We start from the raw sequence: 15927 nt of genomic DNA, 5'->3' as shown, positions 1-15927 counted from the left end.
TTCGTGTGTTGAGATATTTGTGGTGTACTTTTAATTATGAACTAACTTATGGACATGGTTTATGCTTGCAGGTTTACACCAATTTTGACTGAGCAAGAGATCCTAGCACCCAGTGTTCCCATGGTGGTTATCTATTTTCATTGGGCACAGCTTCCATTTCTTGGTCAAGCCATAAGCAAGAGATGGTGGTGACTTCCACAACGAAGGCTAAGTACATGGCTCTCTTTGATGGTTACCACTAAGGCCATCTATCTGAGGATCTTGTTGGCTACACTTCAACTTCCCTGTGTTTCTCCTATAGTTGCCTACTGTAACAACCAGAGTGTCATTGCCCTTGCGGGCAATCCGATCATCACTCCTCGAACACAACATGTGGGAGTCCACTTTCACTTCACCAAAGAGTAGATTAAGCTAGACACTATTTGCCTAGAGTTTATGCCTTTAAGCGACAATTTTGCAAATATTTTGACCAAAGTGATCAATTGGCCAATCCTACAATACATCCTATCTCAGATTGGCTTGGGTCCACCCTTCTCTACTTCAGATTGACGAGCAGAGGGTGCTTCCCTCCTACTTCTCCCTCTAGTTTGAGAAGGGGCAGTTTATTCTCTTGATCAATGACAATGATGATATTTACCGTTTAGTTTTAGACATTTATTCTTTGAATTATACTTGAGGACATATATAACTTCATCTACAATGTTAGGATGGCATGATTATAAAATGGCACTGGGACAAGTGTACAATTCCCCTACGAGGACACTATCCAATGCCACCGTTGCATCTCATTCTGCATAAGTATGAAATCTTGTATACCCCTTTGCATTATCCCATGCATTGGCATTCTGTTTATGTAAATATGCATTTGTGCGCACTTATTCCTTTTCGATCTTTGTGCTTTATCGTACGATTGATATTGTGTTTTTGTGTTTAGAGTATCTCGTCACAACACCCACAACCTTATAATAAAAGTTGCAATTATGATCTAATCGATGGAAGTCACTCTATAAGAAGAATTGATCAATCATATGATACCAAGCTTGAGGAGCTTGCTTCACACCATAGAGAGCCTTCTACACCCTATAAATATAGTCCTCCTTCCCCTATACAAATAAACTAGGAGGTTTTGAGACATAAATCTCCTCCTCTAAGATGCCATTATGATGGATAGACTTTACATCCATCTGAAAGATATGCCAATGGTGATGAGCTGCAAGAGCCAAGATAGCTTGAATAGGGGTGAAGGTCTCTAAGTAATCCAATCTTCCTCTTTGGAAAAATTCCTTGGCAACAAGTAGTGCCTTATGCTTGTCCAAGGAACCATCTACGAGATACTTGGTCTTATAGATACACTTCACACCAATCACCTTTCACTTTTTGGGACGCAGAGCCAACTCTCAAGGCTCATTTCTCTCAATAGAATCGAGCTTTTCGTACATACCACTACGCCTAATATCTTATACTAAAGCTTCTACTTTAGTAGGCTCACAATCCTGAAGAATCCATGAAATAAGGGCATAGTTTACGCAAAGTGAACTATCTCGTTGGGCTTATAATCAAGCTAATTTATGTGGGCCTAAGGGATAGCAGGAAAGTGGGAAACACATGAGTCCTACATAAGCTATCAAAACCACCGCAAAATGGTGATAGACTCATCCTCCTGCTGCAAAGGAGACTAAGTAGCCTCCGGTGCTTATAATGCACCTATCTGGGATAGGGACTCCCTCTCACTAGGTGAAGGTAAATGTAACGTGTCCACTAGCATCATCCCGGACACGTCTTAGCAGTCCATCGGGAAGAATGTCTAGAAAGCTCCGCCCGGCACTCCCATGGAATGTTACGGGACTTGCGATCTAGGTCTTCCCGCGTCTGCCACGTAGCGGAAGTATCCTGGCCGTTCCCACTTAGGATCGACCTGAATTTGGGTTTTCCTGTTTGGTCATTAGCTAGCAACAACTAGTGTCAGACCCGAGCAAACTACTTTACGCAGAAACGCCAGGTCCGAAGCGGATTCACGCTGCACTTGGTTCAAGGAGAATGGGAAACGAGAGGGATGCAAGGCTTGACCTCTCTGCCATAAGGCATAGTCCCATTCCGTTCCCCTAAAACAGCGTGAATCGAGTAATAGTTAATTCTAAGTCATCGTTCTCGTTACTTGTTTCGGAGATGACGATCATCCTCTGTTCGTCGAAGACTTTGAGAAAAGTTCCCGGCTAACCGGGACCACCCATCCATAGGACGGACCCATGGTCCATCCTCCGCACTTTCCTCGGTTTGTTTTAGTTATGTAATTACCTACCACATTAATTTGACATATAACAAACAGCTTCCTTGATTAACCCTGTTAAGCACTGGTTCCTTCACGTAATCTTATCACAGGACATAAAGAAAACAATGTCAAACAACTTCTTTGTTATCAGTTTATCCTTTTATCTTTGAAATACAAGGAGTTCCCGCCCGTAGGCGTATTCATAATCCGCCCGAAGGCTATCCAGTAATCCACCAGGGATCACTAATCCAAGTTTCCGCCCGTAGACTAGTATGCGGGCCTCGAGATCCAATCCCGAGTCACGTTAGCCTCTTGTGCAGGGCCCGGAAGGCGAGGGATTTACGGCCAGAGCCCCCTCTGGCACCCAAGCGTCCTCCTGCTCCAAGTAGAACTCAACGGAGAGACCTCTCACAGCGGGTTCGGTCCACGTTCCCGGCGCGGTTAACAACCCCCTTGGTTAGGGTCAGGCAGGCAGTCGGGGGTAACTGAAGCTGCCTCTCCCTTCAAGCTTCAACCTGAAGTATTTAGATATATTTTCGTCCTTTAGTTCATTGAGCAAACAATGCAAACAGTGCTTTCCAAACTGTTACAAGCACAATCAATTTCCAATGGTCGTTTAGCTGGCAAACCGTTAAGAAGTGACTCCTTTTCTCCGAATGCAACCCGCATTCGATCCGGAATCAATTGCAACTTGGCAAGATTCCTATCATTCTTGGGTTAGGGTCATACCCTACCAATACTTTAGGTTTTATTGTGGTAGGTTCCAGCGACCATGTCGCTTTAGTTTATTGTCTGGTCATTTGCTTCAAGGCAAATACCTAACTTTCCTTTTCCTTGGCAATTATTCCCCAAGAAAAGTGAGTAACAGGATGATTACTCATCCTCTTGTAAGTTAAATTCTTTCAATAACTTGCCAACCTCATTTCGAGAAATGACAAAACTCTCTTGTGGACAAGTCTCAAGTCTATACGATGATGCAACCTTTTTCACATGTGTTGCATCTATTCCATGGGATCATTTCACCCATTGAATGGCGTTTTCTGGTCACGGAATTACCTCCAGCCGAGTAGCAGGGTTTAGGGTGTCTTCTTACCCAACCCATTCCTAATTATATTGGGTCACGGTCTTAGAAATTTGCAACTCCGTCGGAGTTTCATCATTAGAACGAATGATCCTTAGGATAAAACCTTAGATCATTTTATGCATGAACATCCAATTGACTCGACATTCCGTGAATGTGTGTAAGATCTTTGGGTTTGCGGGTTTTAACTTGGCAACAAGTGTAAAACTAGGTCGAATCCTTATCGCGCTAAACACTAGTTAGCACTTGGGATATTTGTCATATCGACTGAACCATGCCCATATGAATCCCTTGTGGTTTAGGTGACTTAGACAACTCAATATACTTGTATTGCGACAAGGATGAACCTTCTAAAGGTAATAAACTAAATCTAATGGAGAACAATAGTTACAACTACACCAATACGTGTAAACATGCGATTTACTGCTTCTACGCATCACATGGTTCACAATAACCCTATCTTTCCTTGGTAAGGTAAAAATGCCTGATAATCTGGACACTAACTTTCCTAGGTCCTACTAGGACGTACATCAAATAATCATGCCACTTGCAAGTCCATAGATCATTTTCGTGCCCTTCTATTCCTTTTCGAATGACATCTTATGGGTGTTAACTTTTCCTCATGAATCATTACAAGGAAGATTTATCTAAAAATGGGACATGCCATTAATCTTTCCATGCCTAGTAAAAAGGTGTACCTCAATAATTTCAACCTTGTAATGAGGCAACAGTTGTCCTAGGCTCGTCACTTTTGAATACATAAAAGGAATCTTGCTGATAAGGTCCTACAAATGCCTAGACACCTTATGCTCTTTTCATTCATTCCTTTGAACGTACCAATGATCAATTTTTCATATCTTAAGCTATTTCTAATAAATGTTCAAATAGCCAATCCATTTTCCAATTGCATTTAACTTGACTAGTTGAACTCGAACATGCATGAGTGCTTCCTAATTCATGAAATTTATCGTGATTAACTCAATACTTCTGTGTGGAATCCAAATAGATCAAACCTGGACTTGTGGGCTCCGTGAAATATCCACGTAAATACTAGGAGAAGATCCTCCCGCAGGCGCGTCTTGTGACTTTTTAGGGCCCATTGTAGGCGTGATTTTGGCTTCCGGATTGCCTTCGCGGCCTATAGATATACTCGCCTTGGTATGCAGTCTCAAGAACTTGGCCTTTTCTCCCTGGTACGCAGGAGATCCCTTCCGAAATGTGGATCCTTGAGAATACCGGATTGCGGAATTTAGCCTTATGGAAGGCCTTGCGGGGTTGGAGCTTGGTTTGTGGAAATGGGGCTCCTATAAAATTCTTGGAAACGGGGATTTTATAAACGGAGTTTCAACAATTGGGGCCTTACGAGGATGTTCGCGGAAAGGGCTCTTGCAAATTGGCCTTGCAAGAATGGAGGCTTTAGAGTTCTTCTTCTCCTTCCCTAAAATCCTAGGACCGGCCTTGTAGGTGATTAGTGGGAAGGGCCTTTATGGGCTTCCTCTCTTATTCTTCAAAATCCTAGCCCAGGGATGACTGGTGGGAAGGGGTCTTTGTAGCCTCCTCTTCTTCAAAGTCTCGGATGGACTTATTGGGTGATTGGTGAGAAGGCTCGTAGCTTTTTTTTTCTCTTCAAAGTCCCGGGGGGTGTGGATAGACCTATGGGGGGAAATGTAGTGGGAAGGGGGCTTAAGGAAGCCCCCTTAGAAGCTTCTAAGAAGCTTCTGTCAGCACGTGGCCACGTCGGGGGGGTCGTGATCCAGGCGGCGGCGGTCTGTGGCAGTCAGGCGGGCGGCGGTGGCGGCTAGCGGACTGGGCGAACTGCACGGCGGCTCCCTCTGCACGGCGTCCTCTTCTCCACGGCGCCCTTCCTCAACACAGCGACCTTCCCCCTTCTCACAGCCCGTCCACCACGGCGACCTCCCCCAGCTCGTCCAGCACGTCCGGCACCTCCCTTCACGTCCGGCCGTCCTCCAGCACGTCCGTCTTCTGCCGCCATCTCCTCCTTCCCTCCCCCCCCCCCCAAGAGGGGGTTCTTATAGTCCAAGGGGGGGGGGAGGGGACCTCCCCACGTGGCCCGTTGCATGGCTCTCTCCCTCCACCTACCCATGTTCCCCTTACTAGCCCATCCCTTTCCCCCAGCCACACATCGGCTGGGGAAGATAATAAAAAAATTTGCAATTACCTTATCCTCTTGACCTCTTCCCAAGAGGCTGTTTTCCCGCGGCTATGCAGGTTTGAATCCCCGGCCTTATTTTCCCAAGGTGGAGTGTCTCCATTTCCCGCGTGTGGTTATAGATTAGCTGCTGGCACTAGTGATAATCTTTGCACGAGATTTACACGACGTGCGGGAAGTCAATATTTACGGCACGCAGTGTGCGGAAATATTACATTCTCTCCCCCTTAGAAGAATCGAGATGTCCTCATCTCGAGATAAACTGGGGATATCGAAGATTGGGAGAGCTTTCATCCATCCAGGTAGCATCCTCTTCGGGATAATCTTTCCACTGGACGAGGCATTCTTTCAAGGTTCTAGATCTCAACTGTCTCTCCCTGACATCTAAAATCTTGTCCGGCCTTAGTTCAAGGTCTCCTTGACTAGGCATTACAATTTGTTGGTCATCAAGTACATGATTTGGGTTGGGTACATACTTTTTTAAGAGACTAATATGGAATACATTGTGAACTTTTAGGTTATCAGGAAGTTGCAATTTATAAGCATTGGGTCCTAGGCATTTGAGGATTTTATACGGACCACAATACCTTGGACTTAGCTTCTTGCATTCACCTAGAGATAAAGAGCTCCTTTTGGGGCGTACACGAATGAAAACCATGTCTCCTTCTCCGAAAACCCTCTCTTGGCGCTTCAAATCCGCATATGCCTTTTGTCTATCTTTGGCTGCTTGTATATCTTGTCTTATTGACCTTATTTGGTCATCCATGTCCTCCAACATTTGTCTTGAAGCTTCCACTCTCAGGGTAGGATCAGAAAAATTTAGGGGACTTCGACAATCATGACCATACAATGCCTGGAAAGGGGTCATTTGAATGCTCTGTTGGTAAGAAGCATTGTAAGCAAATTCTACTAACGGCAAGTATTGAATCCACCTCTTCGGCTCTCGATAGCAGTAAGCCCTAAGCATATCCTCAATGATTTGATTTACTCGTTCTGTTTGTCCATCCGTTTGGGGATGGTAGGCAGTGCTAAAACAGAGCTGAGTCCCAATAGCTTCAAAGATAGCTTTCCAGAAGTGTGAAGTGAAAAGAGAGTCTCGATCGCTAATGATCCTTCTAGGTAACCCATGTAGCTTGAATATCTCTTTGATAAACACCCTTGCAATGTCGGAGGCTTTATAGTTTGTCTTGACTGGAATCAGGTGTGCAACCTTAGTAAGCATGTCAACTACAACCATAATGGAGTTGTATCCTCCTTGGACTTGGGGTAAGCCCACCACAAAATCCATACTGATGAATTCCCATTTCATTTGGGGAATGTCAAGTGGTTGTAATTTCCCTGGCATCATGACATGTTCAGCCTTGATGCGTTGGCAAGACAAACATTCGGTGACATATTTGAGGACGTCACCTTTGAGCCTCTCCCAATAATAGCTCTTCCTGACTGCATTAAGAGTTTTTGCATAGCCTGGATGTCCTGCGAAAGGGGAGTCATGAGCTTCCCACAATATCTTCTGCTTAAGTGACTGGCTTGCTGGTATACATAGCCTTGTTCTATAGTAAATAAGTCCATTGTCAACAGAAAATTCATGATACTTGGCCTGTAACTTCAAATTCTGAACCTTGGTAGATATTTCTTTTATCATTGCTTGGTAGGCTAAGTCATGGCATGCTTCCTCTCTAGCTAGTTCGAGTATAGGGTTGCTTGGCATAGATACGTTTGTAGCCAGAGATCTGGCCGTTGATGGATTCTGCAAGATTAGGGAGTTTAGGAATGCCTTGCGACTGAGTGCATCGGCAACTACATTCTCTTTCCCTGGTCGATACTTGATTTCAAAATCATATTCCTCCAATATTTCAATCCATCGACGTTGCCTCGTGTTGAGCTCGTTCTGGGTAAAAATCCATTTGAGACTCTTATGATCGGTTACTAGAGTGAACTTATTTCCCAACAGATAGTGTCTCCAAAGCTTTAGAGCATGGATGACAGCTAATAACTCCAGATCATGCGTGGCATAATTCTTTTCGTGACTCTTCAATTTCCTTGAAGAATATGCTACTGGATGACCTTCCTGCATAAGAACACACCCCAAGGCAAGAATGCTGGCATCAGTTACTATCTCGAACTCCTTATTGAGGTCCGGAAGTTTCAGAATAGGTGCTGATACCAAACATTGCTTCAATTGGTCGAAGCTATTTTGTTTGGGAGTAGACCATGTAATAGAAGTCTGCTTCTTTAATAAGTTGGTAAGAGGTGCTGCAATCAAAGCATAGTTTTTGATAAAGATCCTATACCATCCTGTCAAGCCAAGAAAACTACGTATCTCTTTGACAGATACTGGTATTGGCCATTCAAGCACATCTCTGACTTTGGCTGGATCTACTGATATTCCTTCTGATGATACTATGAATCCTAGATATTCAATCTGACGTTTGAAGAATGCACACTTCTTCATTTTCGCATACAACTTATGAGACCTCATTGTCTCCAACACAATCCGTAGTTGAGGTTCATGATCTTCTTCCTGTTTAGAATAGACTAAAATGTCATCAAAGAAGACAAGCACGAAATCATCAAGATATGGTCTAAAAATATCCTGCATTAATCTATTGAAGGTGGCAGGTGCATTTGTAAGCCCGAATGACATAACCAAGAATTCAAAGTGTCCATATCTTGTATTGAAGGCCGTTTTTGGAATGTCCTCATCCTTGATCCTGATTTGATAGTAGCCTGACCTGAGATCAATTTTGGAGAAGATCTTTGCACCTTGAAGGCGATCAAGAAGCTCATCTATTCTAGGAATAGGATACTTGTTCTTGACTGTTGATTGATTCAACCCACGGTAATCAATACATAGTCGAAGTGTCCCATCTTTCTTTTTCTGGAATAGGACTGGAGCTCCCCATGGTGAATTGCTAGGCCGGATGTAGCCTTGGTTTAACAGTTGCTTGAGTTGTTCCTTCAACTCAATAGCTTCCGATATAGACATTCTATAGGGTCTCTTCGCAATTGGCGCAGCTCCTATTACTAGCTTGATCTCATGATCTACTTCTCTTTAAAGCGGGAGTTCTGTTAACTCTTCAGAACTACGTCCACGTATTCCTTCAGCCAAGTGACCAAATCACTTTTACTTCTCTATCAATATTCACAGTCAAGACAATCGTTGATTAAAAAGTTTTATTCCATTCATATCAGCATAGCCCTTTCGGGGCACAATTATTTCTTGGGCCGATGGAACAAGTTGATACATTAATTCGAAGAGAATAAAATATTGTTGCATTCAGCTACAGGAACTGAGTAGTAGTACGGATTGGGGTCATCGATCTTCACGAATCGGTAGTTCATTGGAAGATTAGGGTATCTTTTCCTTTGATATCCATTCTTCTCATGACGTCCCAAAACCTTGATTCGGTCGGCAGGGATTCTTTGAATCACTTCTCCGTACACATACTTATTCTGGTTAACCCTTCGACCTCCAACCTGTAGGGTTGCGTTTGCGTGAGCCTCAACAAAGATGAACAGCTTTACGATCTTTAGATCCTCCATCCACTTGATTCTCTTCAAGTTAATTTGAAGGTACGCAGGTTGATAGGCAGTTATGTAATAGATCCTTGAAACACCCATCCATCTCTGTTCCATGTACACAGGTGATGGATTGTAAATGCGGTCTAGGATGTTCATCATCTCAACCCTTTGTCAATAATTCGTGGAATGCATCGCGGTCATGAACATGACTCGGAACACTAAGAACATGTTCCATGCTTCATAATTCTGCAATACAGCATTCAAAGTAAGGAAATGTTTGGGACACAACATTTGCTTTACTTCTTCTTATTAAAATTTCCTAAAATCAAATCCTTTGTTGGTTCGCTCTGATACCAACTGTAACGTGTCCACTAGCATCATCCCGGACACGTCTTAGCAGTCCATCGGGAAGAATGTCTAGAAAGCTCCGCCCGGCACTCCCATGGAATGTTACGGGACTTGCGATCTAGGTCTTCCCGCGTCTGCCACGTAGCGAAAGTATCCTGGCCGTTCCCACTTAGGATCGACCTGAATTTGGGTTTTCCTATTTGGTCATTAGCTAGCAATAACTAGCGTCAGACCCGAGCGAACTACTTTACGCAGAAACGCCAGGTCCGAAGCGGATTCACGCTGCACTTGGTTCAAGGAGAATGGGAAACGAGAGGGATGCAAGGCTTGACCTCTCTGCCATAAGGCATAGTCCCATTCCGTTCCCCTAAAACAGCGTGAATCGAGTAATAGTTAATTCTAAGTCATCGTTCTCGTTACTTGTTTCGGAGATGACGATCATCCTCTGTTCGTCGAAGACTTTGAGAAAAGTTCCCGGCTAACCGGGACCACCCATCCATAGGACGGACCCATGGTCCATCCTCCGCACTTTCCTCGGTTTGTTTTAGTTATGTAATTACCTACCACATTAATTTGACATATAACAAACAGCTTCCTTGATTAACCCTGTTAAGCACTGGTTCCTTCACGTAATCTTATCACAGGACATAAAGAAAACAATGTCAAACAACTTCTTTGTTATCAGTTTATCCTTTTATCTTTGAAATACAAGGAGTTCCCGCCCGTAGGCGTATTCATAATCCGCCCGAAGGCTATCCAGTAATCCACCAGGGATCACTAATCCAAGTTTCCGCCCGTAGACTAGTATGCGGGCCTCGAGATCCAATCCCGAGTCACGTTAGCCTCTTGTGCAGGGCCCGGAAGGCGAGGGATTTACGGCCAGAGCCCCCTCTGGCACCCAAGCGTCCTCCTGCTCCAAGTAGAACTCAACGGAGAGACCTCTCATGGCGGGTTCGGTCCACGTTCCCGGCGCAGTTAACAACCCCCTTGGTTAGGGTCAGGCAGGCAGTCGGGGGTAACTGAAGCTGCCTCTCCCTTCAGGCTTCAACCTGAAGTATTTAGATATATTTTCGTCCTTTAGTTCATTGAGCAAACAATGCAAACAGTGCTTTCCAAACTGTTACAAGCACAATCAATTTCCAATGGTCGTTTAGCTGGCAAACCGTTAAGAAGTGACTCCTTTTCTCCGAATGCAACCCGCATTCGATCCGGAATCAATTGCAACTTGGCAAGATTCCTATCATTCTTGGGTTAGGGTCATACCCTACCAATACTTTAGGTTTTGTTGTGGTAGGTTCCAGCGACCATGTCGCTTTAGTTTATTGTCTGGTCATTTGCTTCAAGGCAAATACCTAACTTTCCTTTTCCTTGGCAATTATTCTCCAAGAAAAGTGAGTAACAGGATGATTACTCATCCTCTTGTAAGTTAAATTCTTTCAATAACTTGCCAACCTCATTTCGAGAAATGACAAAACTCTCTTGTGGACAAGTCTCAAGTCTATACGATGATGCAACCTTTTTCACATGTGTTGCATCTATTCCACGGGATCATTTCACCCATTGAATGGCGTTTTCTGGTCACGGAATTACCTCCAGCCGAGTAGCAGGGTTTAGGATGTCTTCTTACCCAACCCATTCCTAATTATATTGGGTCACGGTCTTAGAAATTTGCAACTCCGTCGGAGTTTCATCATTAGAACGAATGATCCTTAGGATAAAACCTTAGATCATTTTATGCATGAACATCCAATTGACTCGACATTCCGTGAATGTGTGTAAGATCTTTGGGTTTGCGGGTTTTAACTTGGCAACAAGTGTAAAACTAGGTCGAATCCTTATCGCGCTAAACACTAGTTAGCACTTGGGATATTTGTCATATCGACTGAACCATGCCCATATGAATCCCTTGTGATTTAGGTGACTTAGACAACTCAATATACTTGTATTGCGACAAGGATGAACCTTCTAAAGGTAATAAACTAAATCTAATGGAGAACAATAGTTACAACTACACCAATACGTGTAAACATGCGATTTACTGCTTCTACGCATCACATGGTTCACAATAACCCTATCTTTCCTTGGTAAGGTAAAAATGCCTGATAATCTGGACACTAACTTTCCTAGGTCCTACTAGGACGTACATCAAATAATCATGCCACTTGCAAGTCCATAGATCATTTTCGTGCCCTTCTATTCCTTTTCGAATGACATCTTATGGGTGTTAACTTTTCCTCATGAATCATTACAAGGAAGATTTATCTAAAAATGGGACATGCCATTAATCTTTCCATGCCTAGTAAAAAGGTGTACCTCAATAATTTCAACCTTGTAATGAGACAACAGTTGTCCTAGGCTCGTCACTTTTGAATACATAAAAGGAATCTTGCTGATAAGGTCCTACAAATGCCTAGACACCTTATGCTCTTTTCATTCATTCCTTTGAACGTACCAATGATCAATTTTTCATATCTTAAGCTATTTCTGATAAATGTTCAAATAGCCAATCCATTTTCCAATTGCATTTAACTTGACTAGTTGAACTCGAACATGCATGAGTGCTTCCTAATTCATGAAATTTATCGTGATTAACTCAATACTTCTGTGTGGAATCCAAATAGATCAAACCTGGACTTGTGGGCTCCGTGAAATATCCACGTAAATACTAGGAGAAGATCCTCCCGCAGGCGCGTCTTGTGACTTTTTAGGGCCCATTGTAGGCGTGATTTTGGCTTCCGGATTGCCTTCGCGGCCTATAGATATACTCGCCTTGGTATGCAGTCTCAAGAACTTGGCCTTTTCTCCCTGGTACGCAGGAGATCCCTTCCGAAATGTGGATCCTTGAGAATACCGGCTTGCGGAATTTGGCCTTATGAAAGGCCTTGCGGGGTTGGAGCTTGGTTTGTGGAAATGGGGCTCCTATAAAATTCTTGGAAACGGGGATTTTATAAACGGAGTTTCAACAATTGGGGCCTTACGAGGATGTTCGCGGAAAGGGCTCTTGCAAATTGGCCTTGCAAGAATGGAGGCTTTAGAGTTCTTCTTCTCCTTCCCTAAAATCCTAGGACCGGCCTTGTAGGTGATTAGTGGGAAGGGCCTTTATGGGCTTCCTCTCTTATTCTTCAAAATCCTGGCCCAGGGATGACTGGTGGGAAGGGGTCTTTGTAGCCTCCTCTTCTTCAAAGTCTCGGATGGACTTATTGGGTGATTGGTGAGAAGGCTCGTAGCTTTTTTTTTCTCTTCAAAGTCCCGGGGGGTGTGGATAGACCTATGGGGGGAAATGTAGTGGGAAGGGGGCTTAAGGAAGCCCCCTTAGAAGCTTCCTAGAGAAGCTTCTAAGAAGCTTCTGTCAGCACGTGGCCACGTCGGGGGGGTCGTGATCCAGGCGGCGGCGGTCTGTGGCAGTCAGGCGGGCGGCGGTGGCGGCTAGCGGACTGGGCGGACTGCACGGCGGCTCCCTCTGCACGGCGTCCTCTTCTCCACGGCGCCCTTCCTCAACACGGCGACCTTCCCCCTTCTCACAGCCCGTCCACCACGGCGACCTCCCCCAACTCGTCCAGCACGTCCGGCACCTCCCTTCACGTCCGGCCATCCTCCAGCACGTCCGTCTTCTGCCGCCATCTCCTCCTTCCCTCCCCCCCCCCCAAGAGGGGGTTCTTATAGTCCAAGGGGGGGGGAGAGGGGACCTCCCCACGTGGCCCGTTGCATGGCTCTCTCCCTCCACCTACCCATGTTCCCCTTACTAGCCCATCCCTTTCCCCCAGCCACACATCGGCTGGGGAAGATAATAAAAAAATTTGCAATTACCTTATCCTCTTGACCTCTTCCCAAGAGGCTGTTTTCCCGCGGCTATGCAGGTTTGAATCCCCGGCCTTATTTTCCCAAGGTGGAGTGTCTCCATTTCCCGCGTGTGGTTATAGATTAGCTGCTGGCACTAGTGATAATCTTTGCACGAGATTTACACGACGTGCGGGAAGTCAATATTTACGGCACGCAATGTGCGGAAATATTACAGTAAATCCCCCTTATCCAAAGAGGAAGGCTTCCCTTTTAGCGGCTCGACACCCCCAAAAGAAACCTAAGGGAATGAGAATGGAGTAGGAACATTGGAAGACAAAGTAGTAGAAAAAGAAGGAGTTGTCAAAGGAGGAAGGGAAGCACGTGAAGAGGAAAAACAAGAGGGAGGAGTCGCAGAAAAAAAGAAGTGTAAATGGGTAACCTGGAAGAAAGGGGAGGAGCTCATAGTAGGGTTTTTCTTGGAAGAAAGGGGAGGAGCTCATAGTGGGGAAGAACCACCTACAGAAGAACCATCAATAGGATCATCACATGCCGACACCGAGGTCTACTTGAACATCTCAAACCTTGAAAGACGTTTGTGTTTCCACAAGCACCTTAATTGCAAAAGTCGAAGTATGCCTCACTCTTGATTGTAGAATATAAGACCATACATAACGGCTGAAATTGTAAATGATCAGCATCAAATACTCGGCATTCCCAATGGAGGCTGTGCCCATAGAACCGCATAGGTTGGTGCGGACTAACTTCAACAATGTAGAAGCCCAACAAGAGGCAACTTGTGGATAGGGCTACCTATGCTACTTGCCCCTCAAATAGATAGGTCATAGAGTGTGAATGGGAGGGAAATCAAGAAGTTGCTCGACCATCTTCTTTCAGGAAGCCCACCGGATAGCATCAAAGTTAAGGTGCCCATATCGGGCATGAGAAAGAGGGAATCCTTGTAGAGCGTTCCTCTAGGATTCGATTTCTTTGAAGAGTGATCCCCTCAAATTCTAGACAAGGCCTAACTCTTCTTGGCGGTTCAAGTCAATTCATAGATATACACAAGTATTTTAATCTGAAAAGAAATGCCTCAAGGGATACCGATCTTTGAGGCCAATCAGGTGTGGACTCGTCTTAAATTTCTTGAGGTCATTCTAATCTGAAGTGCTAAAGTGTTGAATATTTCTCTCTTTTTTTAATTTATTGCTTATTGTAGATTGCTGTAAATTGTTGAAAAAAAGTGCATTTTAGGATTCCACCACCCTTACATAAAAGGAAGACTGGTCTCATGCTTTATGAGGTTCATCTCAATTTGGTCTAAAGATGCACAAGTGCCAACACTATCCTCATTCTAAGTTGTGTTTGTAAGGATAGGTCGTGATTGAATTTGTCTTGTTGCTACACACCTTACAAGCCTACTGTTCACCTAGAGACTCATGTTGCACCAGCTACAAGGGATCACAAATAAAGGCCCTAACCTTTGTTTGGCCTCATGGATGAAGCAAGACATTTGGTAGTGCATGAGGGGATGTCAAAGGTCAATATGCAAACTAATTTGTTACAAGGAACCGTATTCCTATATATGTAAAGTGGCTATCAATCTTGCTTGGTCTTATAGCTAGGAACAGGCCTACATTTTGACAACCATTGTATGGAGATAGTAATAATGCATAGACATTACTGCGTAGTTGGGCGTTACAATCACCGAAGAAGATACCACAGTTACTGCCCAACCCCGACTGCTGCTCTGCATCATTTCACTCTAAGTGACTGGTCACTGGTCTTACAGAAACGGCAGACTTGGATCATATTTCAGTATGCTGTACGGCCAAGGTATGCAGGACTGGGGAGGCAATTCTGCCCGCATTTAAGACAGACAACTTTGTGATTGGTTTGGGGCCATCAACCTCCGAATCATTGCATCTAATCACCTTTATGACAGCCTTAGTCTGCTCAATTTCTGTTGCTCTTCAAATAAACACAGGCAGGCATACCCTGCGATTCACTCAGAAGGATGGAGATACTGCTATCAGAGGCGAACTTCACAGTTGGATACTTGGTGTCCTCCATTTCACTTCATTATGTTGTGCGATTGTGTCAACCGAAAAGCGTTAGAGACCTATTTGACGTACCAGATGACGGGTTAGTAAGGTGTTTCCACCACGAACAGGGTCTCCACTCCACCTTCAATGCTTGAGTCCAGAGGGAAATTTCTCCTGATCTTGCACTAGGCCTGCTCGCAATCAGGAAAACTTGGTTCGAATGACCAAAAGAGAGAGAAAGAAGACATCTGCGACTATGGGAAGAGCTTACCGTGGCTGGAAATGGAAGTGAGGCACAGCAACTTGAGGGTCTTGGACGAGAATGTAGGTTAGGAGCAACACTGTGAGTACGAAAGTTGCAGCGACGGCACATGGCCACTTAATATTCTTCGCCATCGTCGCCTGGGCCGGGCTCATATTTGCATCATCTCCGCACCTATAGCCTCGTTCTAGTTCAGAAGTCTTTTGATTTGAAAGTAAAGTGAAATCTATCTATACCTGAACTTTCCCTTATCGAACGATCTACGAATAACCAAGCCAACCCTCAAGCCTCACATAGAAGGCATCCAAGCCTACCTAGCACGCATTCCAAGAGTCCAAACCAAAAAATGAAAGAGAGAAGCTCTAAATTAGAAAAAATTAACGAACTTATCTCATGAATCATATTCATGCATCTATATGCATATAGGAGCTCCATCTTTGTGGCTCAAAG

At 44.4% G+C, this 15927-nt stretch overlaps 1 protein-coding gene across 3 annotated transcripts in view; it reads right to left on the bottom strand.

Moving 5' to 3' along the window:
- Positions 1-15698, bottom strand: part of LOC148024791 (O-fucosyltransferase family protein) — a 107961-nt gene extending 92263 nt beyond the window's left edge. For 2 of the 3 annotated variants that reach the window (XM_087694445.1, XM_087694443.1), the window contains exons 1-2: positions 15487-15697; positions 15306-15406 (exon numbers count right to left, since the gene is read on the bottom strand). Coding sequence is in view for 2 of the 3 variants with exons in the window: in XM_087694443.1 (XP_087550569.1) it covers positions 15306-15406; positions 15487-15632 (247 nt within the window). In the remaining variant the exon portion in view is untranslated. Of the gene's footprint in view, positions 1-15305; positions 15407-15486 lie in introns of all 3 variants that reach the window. The other variant, XM_087694444.1, reaches the window with a different exon arrangement.
- Positions 15699-15927: the final 229 nt, after the last annotated feature.

Source organism: Lygodium microphyllum, chromosome 15, assembly GCF_053477565.2.
Source record: "Lygodium microphyllum isolate KBCC chromosome 15, Lygodium_microphyllum_v1.1.10, whole genome shotgun sequence".
Taxonomy (NCBI): domain Eukaryota; kingdom Viridiplantae; phylum Streptophyta; class Polypodiopsida; order Schizaeales; family Lygodiaceae; genus Lygodium; species Lygodium microphyllum.
Note: the sequence above shows the minus strand (reverse complement) of the source record. Positions and strands in the feature narration are given on the sequence as shown.